The 22,396-nt window shown below is 44.3% G+C and overlaps 1 protein-coding gene across 1 annotated transcript; it reads left to right on the top strand.

The window, feature by feature from the left end:
* The first annotated feature begins 788 nt into the window (after window positions 1–788).
* PTS (6-pyruvoyltetrahydropterin synthase) lies at window positions 789–15,778 on the top strand. The gene is made up of 6 exons (XM_073574002.1): window positions 789–929; window positions 1,879–1,958; window positions 5,237–5,259; window positions 6,847–6,903; window positions 8,775–8,845; window positions 15,207–15,778. The coding sequence occupies exons 1-6, from the start codon at window positions 841–843 to the stop codon at window positions 15,328–15,330; spliced, it is 444 nt and encodes a 147-aa protein (XP_073430103.1). The 5' UTR covers window positions 789–840; the 3' UTR covers window positions 15,331–15,778.
* The last annotated feature ends 6,618 nt before the right edge of the window (window positions 15,779–22,396 follow it).

Genomic DNA, 22,396 nt, shown 5'->3' with positions numbered 1-22,396 from the left:
GGGCACTTTATGGCAGTAATATAGGGGCAGTGTATTCCTGTATTATGTGGGTGCTGTATGGCAGTAATATAGGGGCAGTGTATTCCTGTATTATGTGGGCACTTTATGGCAGTAATATAGGGGCAGTGTATTCCTGTATTATGTGGGCACTTTATGGCAGTAATATAGGGGCAGTGTATTCCTGTATTATGTGGGCACTTTATGGCAGTAATATAGGGGCAGTGTATTCCTGTATTATGTGGGCACTTTATGGCAGTAATATAGGGGCAGTGTATTCCTGTATTATGTGGGCACTTTATGGCAGTAATATAGGGGCAGTGTATTCCTGTATTATGTGGGCACTTTATGGCAGTAATATAGGGGCAGTGTATTCCTGTATTATGTGGGTGCTGTATGGCAGTAATATAGGGGCAGTGTATTCCTGTATTATGTGGGTGCTGTATGGCAGTAATATAGGGGCAGTGTATTCCTGTATTATGTGGGTGCTGTATGGCAGTAATATAGGGGCAGTGTATTCCTGTATTGTGTAGGTTTGGCTCTTGGTAAAGCAGGCTGCATCTAATCCTTCAGCATGCAGTGGAAACATCTGAGGTCCAGCTCCCAGTATGTTGGTGAGCCCTGGAGACATGGTCCGCTGGGTCCTCCCCTCACCCTCCATTGCTCGGGTCCCCTCTCCCTCCCCTGGCATGGACGGTGTTAAACACTGTCCTGAATGGGAAGAAGCTGCAGGGAGCCAATCAGCGTCCGGCGCTGCTGCCAGTCCTGTGACGTGTGCCCGCCTGCCCCCTCATATTATCCCGGAGACTGGAGCAGCGCTGATCCCGGACCGGCTGCCTCAGCATGCAGGACGGGGACAGCAGCGGAGAGCGGCCCCGGGTCATCCAGATCGCGCGGAGCGCCTCCTTCAGCGCCTGCCACCGGCTGCACTGGTGAGTGAGCTCCGGGCCCCGGCACACGGCGCTGTCATCCCCGGAGTGCGGATGTCTTGATCAGTGCCCGGTCACCGCTCGGAAACCCCAAACTGATTCCGATGCCGGTCTCGCTGGTCTGACACCAATGGCCCCCGGTCACTTAACTCCTTAGGAACTGGCTGTGTGCCCGCTTTGATGCCAGTTCTGATGCCCAGGACCCATGTGGGCCAGCTGGAGGGACCAGATGTGGGCTGTCACTAGCTTTGGGTCTGCATTATGAGATCAGTCATTTAACTCTTTGAATAACTCCCAGTTTTGTGGCAGTTCTGTCATTTTTGTAGCTTTGTGTGTTTGTATTTTTTTTAAGTGTGTTTACATCGGGGCTTCTCGCCGCATTTTATTAATGCATTTTTTTATTTATGTTAAACCTGTAAAAAAAAATAAAAAAAGTAAATAAAAATGTGAAAAAAAATAAAAAAAAAAATTGCCAAATAAGAAACTGGACAAATAAACCAACTCATATAGAGTCCAGTTAATACCTGAAATCACCACTAGGAGGAGGGCTTCCACTTACGGATTTGCGCACCTTGAATTGAACTCAAGGAGCCCCCCTAGTGGTGGATGTGGGAAGCTAGAATGTTACCTTATGATGAGGTTGGAAATTTTCTGCCCTTCTATCAAGAGTTGACAAACACTAGTAGAAAGGACAGATGTACATCCAGTTATTTTACAGAGGGAGCTAGAATAATAAAATGCCCTTTTTTGAGATTTTTGTGTTATATGCATTTTTGTATATTTTTTTTCGTTCTTTTTTTCACATAGTATACATATACATCCTGTTTCAGGAAATAACACGTGCACATAGTCGCAATGACCCTATCTTTTGTATTGAAGCATCTAATGAGCGAGTGCTGATTTGCAAGGCATGATTTTTGATCATCTATTTTTTCCTCTTTCTACCTTACAGCAATTCTCTAACTAACGAGGAAAATGAAAAGATTTTTGGCAAGTGTAACAATCCTAATGGACATGGTCACAATTACAGAGGTGAGGAGATTACTTCCTATGCAGAAATCCAACAAGCCCATTCCTCCTTCTTCTCTGCCATCTTGAGGAAAGTTATAACATCCCCGTGCTCCTACATGTTTTCCCACTGGTCCTTACTAAAGCGGTGTGCTCGACCACCTTTTATCTAATGTGGTGCATGGTCCCCTTTAGTACATGAGCTTGCTAATCTTTCACGATTAGTTTTGCTGCGCTGTCAGGAATAAGAATAAAGCCTCGTGTGTGCATACACTTTAAATGACTTACGTATATCTTGCATTTTTAATAATTATTCCCCTGCGCTAGAAACAGTTGTATATTCTTACTGTAAGGCCATGTTCACACGTTCAGTATTTGGTCAGTATTTCACATCAGTCTTTATAAGCCAAAACCAGGAGTGAGTGATAAATGCAGAAGTGGTGACGTGTTTCTGGTATACTTTTCCGCTGATTGTAGTGTCGGTGTCCCTGCACGATTCCCCCCCACCCTCTCCTCCGGCAGGGACGGCGACTCACCTGCTGTGCACCAGCCGTGTCTGCCAGCACCTGCCGTGCCCGTCTGTGTACACCAGCCGTGTTCGCCAGGACCTGCCGTGCCTGTCTGTGTACCAGCCGTGTCCGCCAGAACCTGCTGTGCCTGTCTGTGTACACCAGCCGTGTTTGCCCGCACCTGCTGTGCCTGTCTGTGTACCAACCGTGTCCGCCAGCACCTGCTGTCTGTCTGTGTACACCAGCCGTATTCGCCAGCACCTGCCGTGCCTGTGTACACCAGCTGTCTGCCAGCACCTGCCGTGCCTGTCTGTGTACCAGCTGTGTCTGCCAGCACTTGCCGTGCCTGTCTGTGTACCAGCTGTGTCTGCCAGCACTTGCCATGCCTGTCTGTGTACCAGCTGTCTGCCAGCACCTGCCGTGCCTGTCTGTGTACACCAGCCGTGTCCACCAGCACCTGCCGTGCCTGTCTGTGTACACCAGCCGTGTCCACCAGCACCTGCCGTGCCTGCCTGTGTACACCAGCTGTGTCTGCCAGCACCTGCCGTGCCTGTGTACACCAGCCGTGTCTGCCAACACCTGCCGTGCCTGTGTACACCAGCCGTGTCCGCCAGCACCTGCCGTGCCTGCCTGTGTACACCAGCTGTGTCTGCCAGCACCTGCCGTGCCTGTCTGTATACCAGCCGTGTCCACCAGCACCTGCCGTGCTTGTCTGTATACCAGTCGTGTCCACCAGCACCTGCCGTGCCTGTCTGTATACCAGCCGTTTCTGCCAGCACCTGCCGTGCCTGTCTGTGTACACCAGCCTTGTCCACCAGCACCTGCCGTGCCTGTCTGTATACCAGCCGTTTCTGCCAGCACCTGCCGTGCCTGTCTGTGTACACCAGCCTTGTCCACCAGCACCTGCCGTGCTTGTCTGTATATCAGTCGTGTCCACCAGCACCTGCCGTGCTTGTCTGTATACCAGTCGTGTCCACCAGCACCTGCCGTGCTTGTCTGTATACCAGTCGTGTCCACCAGCACCTGCCATGCCTGTCTGTATACCAGCCGTTTCTGCCAGCACCTGCCGTGCCTGTCTGTGTACACCAGCCGTGTCCACCAGCACCTGCCGTGCTTGTCTGTATACCAGTCGTGTCCACCAGCACCTGCCGTGCCTGTCTGTATACCAGCCGTTTCTGCCAGTACCTGCTCATCGCCTGTTGTGCCATCCATTCCTTGCCGTTCCAGCTTCCTTCACCTTTTGGCGATCAGCTGCCATGTGTCTGAGGTCTGTCCTGGAATAGCACCTGGCATCCATCTGGAGCCAAATGTAACCACACCATCAGGAGCTTTAGCGAAGAGTCAGGTGTTCACCTAGTCACGACCCTCCAGGCCTTCCTCGGTCCACGGCACAGTGGTTCCACTTACCATGTACGTTGCACTGATTTTGGATTACCTTTCTGCTTTTGTTTCTCTCCGTACTCTCCCCTTTCACTTCTCCATAGGCCTTTATATTCAGGTATAATTATAATTTGTCCTCGTCTGCAGACAGATTTGTAGACAGATTTGAGAAGCCTTTAAAGGTAAATGATCAGTGCAGGAAATAAAGTGTCTGATAAGAAAGGAAGCAGCTATTTCTTAGATATGTTTCCTAAAGCCCCCGTCACACACAGCGATCTCACCAGCGAGATCGCTGTGTGTGACACTGACCAGCGACCGGCCCTTCTGCTGGGTATCGCTGATCGCCCTGGAATGGCCAGGACATTATTTTGATCGCTGGCCATCGCTGTGTGTGACAGGCGGGAGACCAGCGAGCAGGAGCTGGTAACTAAGGTACACATCGGGTTTCTAAGTGTGTCGCTGGTTACCCCCGTGTCGCTGGTGCTGATCGCTGGTGAAGCTGGCTGTTTGGCAGCTCACTAGCGATCATGTAGCGACACATCAGCGATCCTGACCAGGTCATATCGTTGTCGGGATCGCTGGTGCGTCGCTATGTGTGACGGGGCCCTAAGTTACTTCTCTTCACGTGTACTATTATGAAATTATATAAATTTCAATTTACTCTCGAAGTATAAGACATTATTTTAGCCGGAATCATTAATAAATGTTTCTGAGTGTCTATGTTATTGTCACGCACTTTCTATGGTTCCCATGATGTTCTATCCATCCTTGGACTTCACATCCTTATTATAGGGCGGCTGGAGGCACAAATGGATCTTTTGCCTTCAGTAAAAAGGCGAGATCTGTCCTTTCATAGCTCTGGACAAACAAATCTGTTATCTAGGCTGTAATAACACAAGGTGGAGGCTTATCTCTAACCTCAATTTGTGTAAAGGGGTCTTTACACATAGTGATATCGCTAGCAATATCGCTAAAGCATCACCGATTTTGTGACGCAGCAGCGATATCACTATGTGTGATACTTACCTCCGACCAGCTCCCCCGCTGTCCATCGCTGATCGCGCGAGATCGGCCGGCTCCATTTCTCGTCAGGCGCTTCCTGCTGGCGCCGACGAGCAACGTGTGGACGCGGGCGGGAGGATGTCATGATTGCCGCGTCTGAAAGGTAAGTAACGACTGCTGCTGCGTCGGTACGTCGCTGTGAGATCTTCCTGTGTGGCAGCTCACTAGCGACCATTTAGCGATACACCAGCGATCCTGACCGGGTCATATCGTTGTCGGGATCGCTGGTGCATCGCTAAATGTAAAGGGGCCTTAACATTCCTGTGGTCAGGGCTTTATTTCGAGCACAATTAGATTTTATTGCTATAAGGAACATGGAGCCCACTAATAGTAACTTGTCTTTTCTTCTAGTGGTCGTCACTGTACGAGGAGAAGTAAGTTCTGATCTTCTTTTTTTATATATTTTTTGCAGTGTAGTTTGGGGGTAGAATCCCAGATTTCTCCGCACAGTCACCTCCCTGAGATTCCAAAATACCGTTCTGCCTTTACGTAACTACCGTGGCTATCGAAATTGGCGCACTCTGTAGGAACTGAGTAACCAAAGCTAAAAAGAATTACAAATATTTTTTCAATCCATAAAGTGAGTCCGTCTAGTTAGATGGAACCATTAAACCATACTTCCCCGAAGCATGGAAGGCATTAAACAAGGTGAGGTTCCCCCATTATAAACAGCATTCTGCAGGGGCAACATACGGGTACATTTATCTACATTGGATAGCAAGTAGATTTTTTTGCAATTGCCAGTCAATGATGATCGATGGGAGAGGAGTCCAGAGACCATGGTAGCACATTTAGGCCACGTAGGCTGCTCATTGTAGCACAAGCAAGGTGCAGGCCTGGCGTTGACGTGTTGAAAAATGGCTCCTGAGACACTTAGGATTACTTGTGGAATCAGTTTCTCCATTCTGTACTGCAATTAATATTGTACATTGTACACCAAGCCTAAAGATCATCTACACAAACCATCAGAAGGAGTTTTTACAAGCCAGGGGTTCAGCTACAGTTGATTCATTGACCTCACACCACCTATCTCAAAGGTTATCATGGCGTAGAGCAAGCAAACAGTGGAGGCCTTCATGATGGAACGTCACATCTGTCCTATGGGATTATAGTGTGGGCAAAATGTACAGTAGATGGACACCTCTAAGACTTCATTTTAGGTACACTAAAAACTCAGCATTACATTGATTTTTCTCATGGAACCAGTGGTATGGACATTTCTCCAACGAGTCCCAGGAGCTGTTTTTCAACACCACAACACCAGGCTGCATGTTGCCGTTGCTACTCTGAGCATCCTGTGTGGCCCAAACGTGCTACCATGACCTGCAGCCTCTCTAGACTTGTCTCCCATCAAGCACATCTGGATGCCATTGGTCGGCAATTGCACTGGGAGCTGCCAGCAGAGGATCTTGATGATTTTTGTGCCCAAGTGCATTCAGCACTTCAGACCATTCCTCAGACAACTAATAATAACATCACTGATGGCAGTCATTGTAATTACATGTATTTCTGTTCTTAACATTTATACTCTTTACTGAATAAATTGAGATGTTTTGAATTTTTTTGTCCCGTGGCTTAAAAAGAACCTGGAAATGGTGAGAAGAGTCATTTGAGAAGCTCCTATCTAGATTTTTCGCACCCAGCTTCACGTGACTGACAGGTCTCTCTAAATAGAAATAAGGATAGTGCTGTCAATCAAATCATGCTGGGCGGGGAGAATCTGTTTTGGTACCGCCCAGATGACACTTCTCCCTGTTTCCACATCATATTAAGCTATGTTTTCTCTGATAGACGGCAGTATTTTAGGGTAAAACATGGATGTCCGCAGTGAGGAAGCCTGTCCCTGTTCAAGGTTGACCTGTCTGGTCTCCTTCCCTTGAGAGCACACTCTTTCGCCCACATGTTTATTGATCGCTAGATGGTTCTTTTTGAACGAAAAGTGTTTTTCTCCTCATTTGTAGATTGACCCTATCACGGGGATGGTGATGAATCTGACGGACTTGAAGCGATACATGGAGGTATAACGGTCTTATTTTGTGTACGCTAAACTTTGTCTGTATGCGGAGAGCTCACAGATGTTGAGGGTAAATCTTCTACCCTGTAAAAGCTACAATAATATTGCAAAGGAAAGGTTACAATTCAGCTTTTTGTTTATTACCAAGATCCTGAATGGTGCGCTTATGTTCTCTACCCAAAACTTACTAGGATCTGGCCCATTATAAGTCCTCTATAAAGGATGAAGGGCTCCTGAAATCCTGATCCCTGACCTTCCAGAACATGAGGTCCTGCAAAAGTCTGGGGTCAATGTCATACATAGGGAGAACAGCATTTACTAGAATTAGCCAAAGATTTGACTCAACCAAAAGGGTAATCAGAGCTGAAAATGGAAGAGGGGTATCATATACTACAGTATTGGGACACAGTTATTAATCAGTCCCATTACCCTTGCCATGCCGTCAGCCTTTATACATTTGTGACAGAATGGCCGGTGATGCAGCGCTCACTGATACCAGCGTGGTCCTTCTCTCTCTGGCATCAGATGGACAAGTCTGGGTTGGGGAATTCCAGGAGAAGGTTACCTGCCTGACTGCGTTGTGGCGGCTGTAAAGTTTGGTGGAGGAGTTATAATGCTATGGGATTGTTTATCAGGGATCAGCCATACCCCCGTAGATCCAGTGAAGGGAAATCTTAATTCTTCAGCACAAGACATTTCGGACAATTGCGGCGTCCAGTTTTGTAGGAATAGTGTATAGTGTCATGCTCGCAAGTGGCACATCTGGTTTGTGAACAAACTGTGCCACGAGGCCGAGCTTACTTAGGAGGGGAATAGCTAAGTGTCCACTAGAGCACCTGATGATGGAGTCAGGCTTGAGCTGTAGGTAGCCGCCAAGTACCACTCCTAGGCAGTCCCCGGTACTGCATCTGCTGATCCCAGGGGTCAGGTTCGCTGATAGGGATGAGACTCGGAATCACTGGTAGAACAGGATTTCAATTTCGTTCAAACTACAGATTCTGGATCCTCGGGCAGAACAGATACTGACACGGAGTTACAGACAGGGCTGGATTCAGATACTGTAACAGGCTCTGACGACACTGGAACGTTAACCAGGGTTGACTTTGGTGCAGGTTAAAGTACAGCCGGAACCCTTACAGGTTCCTGTTACTGCCCCTTAAAGAACAGGGGAGGGTGCATCAGGCGCGCAGCCGGAAAGACTGTGCAATGTGCACAGGACGATAAGAGAAGGAAGCAGGAGACGGGGAGCTCACCATGCATCCGGGATGGCGAGTATGTCGGCGTCCCTGCATGACGGAGGCAGAGGAACCTACAGGGGCGCCAGCATTAGTGTTACTTCTGTACCAAGTACACAAAGAAAAGTCCATAAAGGCATGGTTATGGGAGTTTGGTGTAGAACATTGCTGGACTTATAAAGTCCTGATAATAAACCCATCCGAAACCTTTGCAGTGGACTAGATCAGAGATTGTGAGCCCGGTCCTCTCATCTAACCTCAGTGTCTGATCTCACAAATGTTCCTCTGGATGAATAGGCAAAAAATCTCACATACACCTCCAAAATATTGCAGAACACTTTTTCAGAAGAGCAGAAGAAGCACCTTTGGTGTAATGTTGAGGTGGTTTGCTTCTTTTGTCCTTCTAATGCAGATACATCCACATGGGACTGGGACGCAGTAGATCTTCTGTTGCAGATTTACGTGCTGAAAAGAAGCTGCATATTCCAGTAATACCATTGGGTTGACCTTTCTGGTAGATGGATGGTAATATAGTACACCTCTCCAGATGTCCTCCACCGTCACCACGCAAGAATTAAATAAATGATCTATTTGGTTTTTGTTCGTTCATAAAAATGAATTATTGTTATTCCCTCTACAGGAGGCCATTATGGTTCCTTTGGACCATAAAAGTTTGGACCACGACGTTCCTTACTTCAAAACCGTTGTAAGGTGAGTGTTGGAGTAGGGTTTCATATTGGTACTAGTGGCAATGTGGGTTTAACGCTTCTCCAACAAAGGAGTGCTATTACATCCTATGTTGGGTCCCCATGTACGGAGCATACAGATCAGGCTTGGATTGGGAACTGAGCCCACGCTATATTGTGTAGATGCCAGCTGTGGAACACAGCAGACATCAACCTGAGCTTGCTCTGACTGCTGCTGTTTATCCATAGAAATGCCGCCTTCAATCACTGATATGATTGAGAGGCCTTGGTGGGTTGTAATAGCAGCAGGCGGCAAGCTGGAAGCAAGGTTGGCCCAGGAGGCACGAGACATCTAGTCCTGTAGTGATAATCTCCTGCTGATAAACCTCTGATTTTATGTAAATCGCAAAACACAGCCCAGTAAGTGACACATGCTGGAATCATAGCAAATTAGAAGGAAGGTGGGGAAAGGAGAGACAACTCACCGATAATCAAAAACCCCTGATACACGGTAGTAGGTCATCGCTCGGAGCAGCCAGGGTGCAGGCTGCAGCAAGGCAAGCATGGGAAGAAGGATCCTCCAGCGATGAAATGGGTAAGTAAAACTTCACAATTATTGAAGATCTTTAAAACATGAAATAGTGGTAACAGCAAATCAATATAGATTCTGCCAAACCTGCACATTTAAGGTACTGTCACACTTAGCGATGTACCAGCGATCCCGACCAGCGATATGACGCGGTCAGGATCGCTGGTACATCGCTAAGTGGTCGCTAGTGAGCTGCCACATAGGCAGATCTCACTAGCGACATCGCTGGGGACGGGGATCGCTACTTACCTGTCACACCAGGCGATCCTGCGTCCTCCCGCCCGGTTCCATGCGTCGCTCGTCCTCACAGCAGGAAGCGCCGCAGGAAGCTGACGACGAGAAACAGTCCTGAACGTTCTCGCGCGATCAGCGATTACCAGCGGGGGAGCCGGTCGTAGGTAAGTATCAGACACAGAGATATCGCTAGCAATATCGCTATAACGTCACTAGTTATAGCGATATTGCTAGCGATATCTCTTAGTGTGACTGGCCCTTTAGCCTATAGCTTTAATTATGGTAATGCTATGCACCAAAACTGTAGGTTTGTCAGTATCTATGTGGATTCACCATTACCACTATCTAGAGTTTTAAAGATCTTCAATAAACTTGAAGTTTTCCTTACCCATTTCATTGCTGGAGGATCCTTATCTCTGGAATTAGGGTCTCAGCCCTGACACCATGCTGTTCCCAGATTACATAGCAAAAATCTGCTGACAGGTTCCCTTTAACCCCGGAAGGTATTTTTGTTACTGTTTTCATTTTTTGCTCCCCTTCTTTCCAGAGCCATAACTTTTTTTATTTTTCGGTCATTATGGCCATGTGAGGGCTTGTTTTTTGCAGGACGAGTTGTACTTTTGAGCGACACCATTGGTTTTACCATGTCGTGTACTAGAAAACAGGAACAAAATTCCAAGTGCCGTGAAATTGCAAAAAAAGTGCAATCCAACACTTGTTTTTTGTTTAGCTTTTTTTGCTAGGTTCACTAAATGCTAAAACTGACCTGCCATTATGATTCTCCAGGTCATTATGAGTTCATAGACACCAAACATGTCTAGGTTCTATTTTATCTAAGTGGTAAAAAAAAAATTCCAAAAATTGCTAAAAAAGAAAAAAAAAAAATTGCACCATTTTCCGATAATCGTAGCGTCTCCATTTTTTGTGATCTCAGGTTGGGTGAAGGCTTATTTTTTGCGAGCCGGGCTGACGTTTTTAATTTTATCATTTTGGTGCAGATACGATCTTTTGATCGCCAGTTATTGCATTTTAATGCAATGTCACGGCGCCCAAAATAAATGAAATTTTGACTTTTTTCTCACTACGCTGTTTAGCGATCACGTTAATTTTTTTTTTTTTTAATTGATCTGGCGATTCTGATTGCGGCGATACCAAATATGTGTATGTTTGATTTTTTTTTTTTTGAATGGGGCGAGAGGGAGGTCATCTGAACTTTTATTTTTTTTTATATTTTTAAAAACTTTTTTTTTTCCATGGGAGACTAGAAATTGCCATAACCTGATCGGCTCTGCTACATACAGGCAATGATCAGTTTCCCTCTATGTAGTAGAATTAGGCTGGAGTCACACTTAATGTATAAAAATACGGACCGTATTGTACGGTTGTAATACGCAGAAATGTTCCCTGAACAATGATCCATATGTCATCCGTTGTCAAGGTGTGGCCGCGTATTTTTCCCATGTAAGCATCCGTATGTAATCCGTATGGTATCCGTATGCTGAGATTTTTTTGCAGGCTTGCAAAATGGACATATAATGGAGCCCAATGACAGGTTAAAACACAAACAAAAGAATAGATATAGACACTTAGAATACATTTCATAGAGTTCTATATAGCATAATAGCCGCTAATTCAATTGCCGGATTCTGTAAAATCATTCCAAAGCCTGACATGAAATGACACATGGTTTACATACAGTAAACCATTTAATTTCATTTTTTTTATATGTCCCCGACTAATAATTAGATTAGGGTATGTGTGTAAAATTTGGTACATGTAGGTGTTAAATAAAGTGGTTAATTTGATGAAAAAAATTGCATGGGTCCCGTAAATGCGCAACCAGAGAGGGAAAGCCAGTGAGTGAGGGCAGATAGTAATAGCCTCGAGAGGGACCATTGTTTTTGCCCCCCCCTCCAGCTACAAAAATCTGCCCCCAGATACCCCAGAGAAGGCGCATCTATAAGAGGCGCCTTTTCTGGTACTTAGCCACTCTATTCCCATTGCCCTGCAGTGGTGGCTAATGTGTTAATACTAATGGGTTAATGTCACCTTGCTATTGGAAGGTGACATTGAGCCGATTAATAATGGAGAGGTGTCAATAAGACACCTTTCCATTATTAACCCTAGACTATTAAAGGGTTAAAAAAACACACAGACATTAATTAAAAATTCTTTTAATGAAATAAAGACACCAAGTTTTTGACCATATTTATTCCTCTGCTAATCCATAAATAAACCATGGACCTGTAATAAAAATAAAACAAAAAAGCAACAATATCCTTACCTCTCCGCTGGTCAGTCAGATCCCCCGCTGCAATCCATCAGAAGGTGTTAAATGGTTTAGAACAGGACCAGTGCTATTGCGACCAGCCCGCTCTAAACCACTGCCAGAATGAATTAGTTTATCTCTGCGAAGCTCCCCGGCTGGCCAGAGATGGACTAATGAGCGTTGGGGCAGATTTTTGTAGCTGAGGGGGCAAAAACAATGGTCCCTCTCAAGCCTATTAATATCTGCCCTCACTCACTGGATTTCCCTCTCTGGTTGCGCATTTACCGCGGGAGCCCACGCAATTTTTTTCAACAAATTAACCCCTTTATATAAACACCTACATGTACTAAATTTTACACACAAACCCTAATCTAATTAGTCAGGGACATGTAAAAAAAAAAAAAAAAAAAATGAAATGGTTTACTGCATGTAAACCATGTGTCATTTCATGTCGGGTTTTGGAATGATTTTACAGAAGCCGGCAATTGAATTAGCGGCTATTATGCTATGTAGAACTCTATGAAATATAAATATATATGTGTCTCAATGACGTGTGTGTGTGTATATACTGTGTGTATGTATATATACTGTATATAATGTATATGTATTCTATGTGTCTACATCTATTCTTTTGTTTCTTTATTAAACCTGTCAGTGTGATTTTACTGTATCACAAAATGAATTGCCGGCTTTTGGTAAAGGATACCAGGTGTGTATTTCGTCTGGTCCGTGTGTAATCCGTATTTTTCTCGCCCCCATAGACTTGTATTAGTGTATTTTGCCCGTAATACGCTGACAATCGCAGCATGCTGCGATTGTCTCGGCCCGTAAAATATGCGCTAGAAATATATGGTTGATGGGAGCTGAGCCATAGAGAATCATTGGTCCGTGTGCAATGCGTGGATATTACGCCTCTCACTCGTCCGTATTTCTCTCTAGTGTGACGCCGGCCTTACTTGCTATGAGCGCTGACCACTGAGTGGCGCTCACAGCAGGCCGGCAGTGACAACCATAGAGGTCTCCAGGAGCCCTCCGGTTGTCATGCCAACACACCGGTGACTCGTGATCACGTGACGCGGGTCACCGATGTGCGTATTTCCGGCGCAATTGCCGGAAGTGCTTTTGACAGCGGCATTTAACGGGTTAACAGCCGCGTGTGGATCGCGATTCCACCCGCGTCTGTTCCAAGCACAAGTCAGCTGTTCAAAACAGCTGACATGTGCCAGGAAAGATGTGGGCTCACTGCTGGAGCCCACATCAAAGGGATGGAGTCTGACATCAGCATAAATTTACACCCGATGTCAGAAAGGGGTTAAGTGAAAAACCTCTTCAGCTTATGCGTGGGAAAAGAAAGCACCCATGTGATTTTAGCCTTAAAGAAAAATGTTTTAAATATTCTCCCTGTGCGTAAACGCTCCGACAAAACGTCTACATTGTGTTGTGCCAACTGCAGAGTAAGATTAATCCACTGTTTTATATATAATATATATAGTTCCTTGTAATATTTGTGTATTTAATGTGTAATTAATACAATTTGGATATACTTACAGTTGCTTGCGGAAGTATTCACCCCCATAGCATTTTGTTTTGCTACTTCACAATCTGTTTTTTTTTTTTTTTTGTTTGTTTTTTTTAACGGTTTGCATCAGTTCATGTACAGAACATGCCTACAACTGTGACCATTTGGTTTTCTTTTTCTAGTGAAGCAAACAACAAGTAGGACAAAATAACTGAAAACTTCAGTGTGCATAACTATTCACCCCCCCTAAAGTCAGTACATTGTAGAGCCTTCTTTCGCAGCAATTACAGCTGCAAGTTGCTTTGGATAAGTCTCTATGAGCTTTCCACATCTTGTCACTGGGATTTTTTTCTCATTCCTCAAGTCAAAACTGCTCTGCTTCAAGTTAGATGGTTTCCGCTGGTGAACAGCAATCTTCAAGTCTGACTGCAGATTCTACATTGGATTAAGGTCTGGGCTTTGACTAGGCCACTCCAAAATATTTACACTTTTCCCCTTAAACCACTTGAGTGTTGTCTTAGCAGTATGCTTTAGGTCATTGTCCTAGTCTCAAACCACTGACAGATAAACAGGTTTTGATCAAGAATATCCCTGTATTTTGCACCATCCATCTTCCCCTCAACTCAGAACGTTGTCCCTGCTGCTGAAAAATATCGCCACGGCATGATGCTGCCACCACGTTTCACTGTGGGGATGGTGTTCTTAAGACGATGAGCTTTGTTGGTTTGGCACCAGACATAGCATTTTCCTTGGTGGCCAAAATTTGAATTTTAGTCTCCGCTACCCACAGCACCTTCCTCCATACATTTGGGAAGTCTTCCACATGTCTTTTGGCAAATGCTAAGTGAGCCATACAAATTTTATGTGTACTGTAAGTAAAGGCTTTATTCTGGACACTCTTCCATAAAGGTCACCTCTACGGAGTTTCCAGCTTATTGTGGTCGTATGGACAGATACTCCAGTCTCTGGTTTGGAACTCTGCAGCTCCTTCAGGATTACCTTTGGTCTCTGTGCTCTCTGATTAATGCTCTCCTTGCCTGGGATGGGAGTTTTGGTGGGCGGCCCGTCTTGGCAGGTTGGTTGTGGTACTGTGTTCTTCCCATTTGATGGTGCTCTGGGGGATCATCGGAGATTGGGATTTTTTTTATGACCCAACCCTGACTTGTACTTCTCAACACCTTTGCCCCTGACTTGTTTGGAGATCTCCTTGGTCTTCATGGTGTTTGGTTAGTGGTGTATCTTGCTTTATGGTGTTGAAGCATCTGTGACCTTACAGAAAAGGTAAAGTGTATATACTGACTGACATGTCACACTTGGATTGCACACAGGTGAAGTCCTCTCACTAAGCATGGGACTTATGAAGGGAATTTCTTGCACCACAAATTTTTAGGGGCTTCACTGCAAAATGAGTGAATACATATGCACATGACAATTTTTAGTTATTTGATCCCATAACTGTAATTTATGCATATATTTTCTCACTTCACCACCTTAGACTATTTAGTGCTGATGCATCACACACAAATCGAATTGCAAAAATATTTAAACAAAGGTTGTGATGTAACAAAATAGGTAAAAAGCCAAGGGGTGAATACTTTTGCAAGGCACAGTATGTACTGTATATGGATTTTTGGTATTTATTTGATTTTGGGGAGTTATTTATAGGTTCAAATGAAAAAGTTTTTCTGATTTATGTTATTTTTAGTGTGGGTCTTTTTGTCCAGGTTTCGTTATTAATTGACATTAAACCACTGCCTTGTTGCTTTTTTGTACAGTTCTGTAGAGAACCTGACTGTATTCATTTGGGACAGTCTTAAGAAGCTGCTTCCTCCAGGACTACTTTATGAAGTGTGCGTGCACGAGACAGACTCCAACAGCGCCACATATAGAGGGGAGTGACTGCGCCTGGCCAAATCCAGTCTAGAAGGCTGCCTGTAATTATAGCACCACCCATGTGCCAGGGCTGGAAATCCAAATTTTTCTTGTACCATATCTTTTAAACCATTTTGTGAGTTTACAGATAGAATTTATATTTTCTTATCCAACTTTACTATTGCATTTCAAATTTTAGTATCCTTTCTAATATCCAGATGTCTGATCACATATTTATACCAGGGAGTATTTTCAAAGTGAAAGCCTAGTTTGCAAAGAAATAGTATATTCAAAGATCATTATGCAGGGAGGGGAAGAAGGTGAGCTATGCCCATCATCTAGTGAATGATGGTTCCTGTGTCATCTATTATATACGGTTGTGTGAATAAGTGTTTGCCCTTTCCTGATTTCTATTATTTTTCATGTTTGTCACACTTAAATGTTTCAGATCACCAAATTTAAATATTAGACAAAGATAACACAAGTAATCACAAAATGAAGTTTATAAATTAAGGTCTTTATTATTAAGGGAAGAAGAAATCCAAACCTACAAGGCCCTGTCTGAAAAAGTGATTGTACCCCCTGCTTAATTTATGTTTAAACTTTGGTTCATCACTTCTTTGGAAAGCTGAGTTCAAATTCCCCAACCACACCCAGGCCTGATTACTGCCACACCTGTTCTCAATCAAGAAATCATTTAAATAGGACCTGCCTGACAAAGTGAAGTGATCCAAAGAAATTCCGGAACAAATGAGAAAGAAAGTAATTGAGATCTACCAGTCTGGAAAAGGTTATAAAGCCATTTCTAAAGCTTTGCAATTCCAGCAAACCACAGCTAGAGATATTCACAAATGGCGAAAACATGGAACAGTGGTGAAACATTAAACAACGGTGGCAGAGTTCCAAGACGAAAACCACTGCTGAGCAATAAGAACATAAAGAATATTCTCAGTTTTTCCAGAAAACATCTTGATGATACCCAAAAATTTTGGGAGAATACTCTGTGGACCAACAAGACAAAAGTTGAACTTTTTGGAAGGTGTATGACCCAATACCTCTGGCGTAGAAGTAATACAGTATTTCAGAGAAGGAACAACATACCAACAGTAAAATATTGTGGTGGTATGTTGATGGTCTGGGGCTGTTTTGATGCTTCAGGGCCTGGAAGACTTGCTTTTGTAAATGGAACCATGAATTCTGCTGTCTACCAAAAAATCCTGAAGGAGAATGTCCGGTCATCTGTCACCTTAAAATGAAGTTAACTTGGTTTATGCAGCAGAACAATGATCCAAAACACACCAGCAAGTTCACCTCTGAATGGCTTAAGAAAAACAAGATATAGACTTTGGAGTGGCCTAGTCAAAGCCCTAACTTTAATCCGAATGAGATACTGTGACATGACCTTAAAAATGCAGTTCATGCTTGGAAACCCTCCAATGTGTCTGAATTACAATTCTCCAAAGTTGAGTGGGCCAAAATTCCTCCAGAGCCTTGTAAAAGACTCATTGCAAGTTATCGCAAATGCTTGATTGCAGCTGTTGCTGCTAAGGGTGCACCCACCAGTCATTAGGTTTAGGAGGCAATCACTTTTTCACACAGGGCCCTGTAGGTTTGGATTTCTTTTTCCCTTAATAAAGACCTTCATTTAAAAACTGCATCTTATGATTACTTGTGTTATCTTTGTCTAATATTTACATTTGTTTGGTGATCTGTAACATTTAAGTGTGACAACCATGCAAGTGAATAGGAAATCAGGAAGGGGGCAAACACATTTCCACACCACTGTATATATTTATATAAATTACCATTCATTGTAATCCTGTCTGTAAAGATAATGAGACAGCTGAAAAGTCACCTTTACAAAACAGGAAGTCTAGTATTAAGCTTAGTGGCTAGTGGAAAAACGGCAAGATTAATGATTTTTATTGTTTGCTTGTTTACAGGGAACCTAGCAGCTGATTCATGCTGTCCGTGGTTCAGGCAGTAGGAATCAGACCCTGGCTCCATTATTGTGGCAATGTACAATTTAATGTGAAATGCTGCAGCTTTTTAGAGAAAACACTGTTGAAATTCAGCCAGGCATGACGCATCTCGGATAACTATTCCAAGAGGCAATCCCCGGCAGCTCCTCCCTACCCCACTCCTAAACCGATAGTGCTTTACCTATACACCCACATAGAAATACACTTGTCAGTCCAGGGAAGTGGGGAGAAGCTGATGGGCAGCACGGTGGCTCAGTGGTTAGCGCTGTAGCCTTGCAGCGCTGGGGTCCTGGGTTCGTATCCCACCAAGGACATCTGCAAGGAGTTTGTATGTTCTCCCCGTGTTTGCGTGGGTTTCCTCCGGGCACTCCGGTTTCCTCCCACACTCCAAAGACATACTGATAGGGAATATAGATTGTGAGCCCCATCGGGAACAGTGATGAAGATGTGTATGAACTGTAAAGCGCTGCGGAATATGTTAGCGCTATATAAAAATAAAGATTATTATTATTATGGGTCCTGCCTCCTGGACTAGTCATCCTCGGCCGGCTTTCACAAATACAAGTTCTCTGAAGCACTGCAGCATTTTAGACTGGAACAAAGATGGCTGCAATAAAGGAGTCAGCGTCTGATTCATGCTGCCTGTGGTTTGTGCAGCATGAAGGTGCTGGTAGCTTCTGGTTAATTTTGGTATTGATATGGAAAATTAAAAAAAAATGTTCAAAAACAATTAAGAAAACTATTTATCATCAGAACATGATCGATTGCTCATTTTGGATTTTTCATCCAGATTTGAAAGTGTATAATCTTCAGCGTATTCCAGTAGCAGCACATTAATGAGATTTTACCAAGCTGCGTGGATTTTACATTCCCAGCATGTCAATGTGTATTGCAAATATTACTGCAAAAGGTGAAATCCATGACAAATCGGATCTCGTGGACTTGTCGCACATCAAAGACTGCAGCAGAAAATGTGTCCATGTGAATGAAAGTATATACACTCACTGGCCACTTTATTAGGTACACCATGCTAGTAACGGGTTGGACCCCCTTTTGCCTTCAGAACTGCCTCAATTCTTCGTGGCAGAGATTCAACAAGGTGCTGGAAGCATTCCTCAGAGATTTTGGACCATATTGACATGATGGCATCACACAGTTGGCGCAGATTTGTCGGCTGCACATCCCTGATGCGAATCTCCCGTTCCACCACATCCCAAAGATGCTCTATTGGATTGAGATCTGGTGACTGAGGAGGCCATTTGAGTACAGTGAACTCATTGTCATGTTCAAGAAACCAATCTGAGATGATTCGAGCTTTATGACATGGCGCATTATCCTGCTGAAAGTAGCCATCAGATGTTGGGTACATTGTGGTCATAAAGGGATGGACATGGTCAGCAACAATACTCAGGTAGGCTGTGGCGTTGCAACGATGCTCAATTGGTACCAAGGGGCCCAAAGAGTGCCCAGAAAAAATTCCCCACACCATGACACCACCACCACCAGCCTGAACCGTTGATACAAGGCAGGATGGATCCATGCTTTCATGTAGTTTACTCCAAATTCTGACCCTACCATCCGAATGTCGCAGCAGAAATCGAGACTCGTCAGACCAGGCAATGTTTTTCCAATCTTCTACTGTCCAATTTCGATGAGCTTGTGCAAATTGTAGCCTCAGTTTCCTGTTCTTAGCTGAGAGGAGTGGTACCCAGTGTGGTCTTCTGCTGCTGTAGCCCATCTGCCTCAAAGTTCGACGCACTGTGCGTTCAGAGATGCTCTTCTGCCTACCTTGGTTGTAACGGGTGGCAATTTGAGTCACTGTTGCCTTTCTATCAGCTCGAACCAGTCTGCCCATTCTCCTCTGACCTCTGGCATCAACATGGCATTTCCGGCCACAGAACTGCCGCTCACTGGATTTTTTTTCTTTTTCGGACCATTCTCTGTAAACCCTAGAGATGGTTGTGCGTGAAAATCCCAGTAGATCAGCAGTTTCTGAAATACTCAGACCAGCCCTTCTGGCACCAACAATCATGCCACGTTCAAAGGCACTCAAATCACCTTTCTTCCCCATACTGATGCTCGGTTTGAACTGCAGGAGATTGTCTTGACCATGTCTACATGCCTAAATGCACTGAGTTGCCGCCATGTGATTGGCTGATTAGAAATTAAGTCTTAACACACAGTTGGACAGGTGTACCTAATAAAGTGGCCAGTGAGTGTATAATGTGTCCCAGAAGTGTATCTGTAGACCCTTTGTATTACAGCCGGTATCCTCACTATCGAGTACATGCAAAAGAGGGTTTTGGCCTCTGAATAAACTGGCATTCAATAACAGAACATATATAGAAAGTTTCCATTTACTAATTTCCTGACACGGACATCATCCTTTATAAGGAAAGATGCTGAGCCGCTAACAAAACTAAGGTGATCACTGGTGCGGCAACTGATCGGAGCTCACCTTCAGGGTCCAGAGCTACAGGGCAATCGAAAAGGAAACAGATCCACATGTACATATCATGTAGATGAGCATCGCTCCGACCTTATAAAACTAAAGGAAGCACTAATACTAAACTCAGTATAAGACTTATGACTGTATCATCAACCAAAGAATGTATTGTAGCAACTGAATTAAGATTGCCAAAAATAAATGAAATAAAGTTGCCATAATATGGCCAAATAATTGCTCAATAGAATCATATGACCCTTCGCGCAGAGAGCTGACCGCTATTTTTTTTTTTTATTAACCCCTGACTTGGACAAACATGCATGTGTTCTCAAATGGGATAGGGGAATAAGCGCTTGCCAAATACATTTGACAAGACGTGATCGCCCCCGTGAACAAAGAGTGGGACTGTTGAGCTTCAAGACTAGGGATGAGAGCACCCAAACTGTAAAGTTTAAGGTTTGTACCAGATAGCTAGTGTCCTGTACCAAACACCGACTTTTTTTTTCTTCAGGAAATCCATTTTACTATTCTGGTTCAGTGCCGAATAAACTTTGTTGAAATGCTGCAGCGCAGTCAATCAACAAGCTTTTAAGCTGTGAGCGTTTCCAGAGCTATCACAGCCATGCCAAGTTTTGACATGGCTGTGATTGGACGGCGCCACCTGTGACCCGGCCTGTACAACCGCAGGATCACGGGTGGCGATGCTGCTCAAGTGTGGAAAAGTGGAAAAGAATAAAATAAATTTTAAAAAACAATGTGTGGTCCCCCCTATCTATAATAACCTGCCAAAGGTAAACAGACAGCTGTAAAGCAGGTCTTATGCTGGGAAGGGGCCAATCATGGACCTTCCCAGGCTATTAATATCAGCCCACAGCTGTCTGCTTTGCCTTTGCTGGTTATTATAAATAGGGGGCCCCTAAAAAAAATATTACATTATCACGCGTGAGACATGACCGCAAGTAACCTATGAAACGTCATTCTCAGAACAACGCTTCATAGGTTGCAGGAGAGAAACCCTGGACATCGTGGTTTACCACATTGGATTGTGTTGGATCTGCTGGAATTATTTTTTAATAATAAGTGTAAACCAGAGAATGTATTGGGGAGTCTTTATTCAAAAAAATTTTTTTTCTGTGTCTTTATTTTTGATTATTGGGTTAGTAATGGGGCTGTGTGATAAGATGCCTCTTCATTACTAACCCCTGGGCTTGATGCCAGGTAATAAAGTTGGGACCCAACAACATTTTTTTTTTAGAACCCTCCTCCCCCATTTTTTAATAACCAGCAAAGGCAAAGCAGACAGCTGGGGGATGATATTATTAGGCTAAGAAGGTCAATGGATATTTATCCTCTTCCCAGCCTAATAAGACCAGCTTACAGCTGTCCACTTTCCTGTGGCTGGTTATCAAAAATGGGGGGGGGGGGGTTTCCATTAACAAATAAAGTAAATTACACACTCAAGGCACTGCTCCATTTTGACCTCCACCTACTGGTTCAAAATTACTTTTATTCTATGTTGAGAGGCCTCTGACAAGAGTGAACATTCTCCTTGTGGAAACTGCCAAGTCAGTGTAAGGAGATATATAGACCATGCAATGCTATTCAAGGAGGAGCTTGGTACTAGGTATTCTCCACAAGGAAAAACGTTCTCCCTTAGATCACCTGTCAGAGGTGTTTTATCCTGCCAAATTTCTACATCACACATTGCACAGATGATAAGCAAACCTCCAGAAACATGTGTGCAAATGGTGTTCCCGGTTTGACATTTTACCCTAAGTCAAGGCTCATTAAATGGTTGATAATGGCTTTTAAAATTGCTATTCCAATAGATGGCACTAGAGTTTGTGACCTCTTCGTCTCTGAAAAGGCTATTTATATACACTCACTGGCCACTTTATTAGGTACACCATGCTAGTAACGGGTTGGACCCCCTTTTGCCTTCAGAACTGCCTCAATTCTTCGTGGCAGAGATTCAACAAGGTGCTGGAAGCATTCCTCAGAGATTTTGGACCATATTGACATGATGGCATCACACAGTTGGCGCAGATTTGTCGGCTGCACATCCCTGATGCGAATCTCCCGTTCCACCACATCCCAAAGATGCTCTATTGGATTGAGATCTGGTGACTGAGGAGGCCATTTGAGTACAGTGAACTCATTGTCATGTTCAAGAAACCAATCTGAGATGATTCGAGCTTTATGACATGGCGCATTATCCTGCTGAAAGTAGCCATCAGATGTTGGGTACATTGTGGTCATAAAGGGATGGACATGGTCAGCAACAATACTCAGGTAGGCTGTGGCGTTGCAACGATGCTCAATTGGTACCAAGGGGCCCAAAGAGTGCCAAGAAAAAATTCCCCACACCATGACACCACCACCACCAGCCTGAACCGTTGATACAAGGCAGGATGGATCCATGCTTTCATGTTGTTTACGCCAAATTCTGACCCTACCATCCGAATGTCGCAGCAGAAATCGAGACTCATCAGACCAGGCAACGTTTTTCCAATCTTCTACTGTCCAATTTCGATGAGCTTGTGCAAATTGTAGCCTCAGTTTCCTGTTCTTAGCTGAGAGGAGTGGTACCCGGTGTGGTCTTCTGCTGCTGTAGCCCATCTGCCTCAAAGTTCGACGCACTGTGCGTTCAGAGATGCTCTTCTGC

This window comes from Dendrobates tinctorius, unplaced genomic scaffold (genome assembly GCF_039654945.1).
Source record: "Dendrobates tinctorius isolate UK_male_01 unplaced genomic scaffold, ASM3965494v1 ptg000037l, whole genome shotgun sequence".
In the NCBI taxonomy this organism is placed as follows: Eukaryota; Metazoa; Chordata; class Amphibia; order Anura; family Dendrobatidae; genus Dendrobates; species Dendrobates tinctorius.
Note: the sequence above shows the minus strand (reverse complement) of the source record. Positions and strands in the feature narration are given on the sequence as shown.

Coding starts and splice junctions, on each gene's coding strand:
- PTS (XM_073574002.1), top strand. CDS start 841: ATGCAGGACGGGGACAGCAGCGGAGAGCGGCCCCGGGTCATCCAGATC. Junction 6,904..8,774: donor ACTTGAAGCGATACATGGAG/GTATAACGGTCT, acceptor TTCCCTCTACAG/GAGGCCATTATGGTTCCTTT. Junction 8,846..15,206: donor TACTTCAAAACCGTTGTAAG/GTGAGTGTTGGA, acceptor TTTTTTGTACAG/TTCTGTAGAGAACCTGACTG.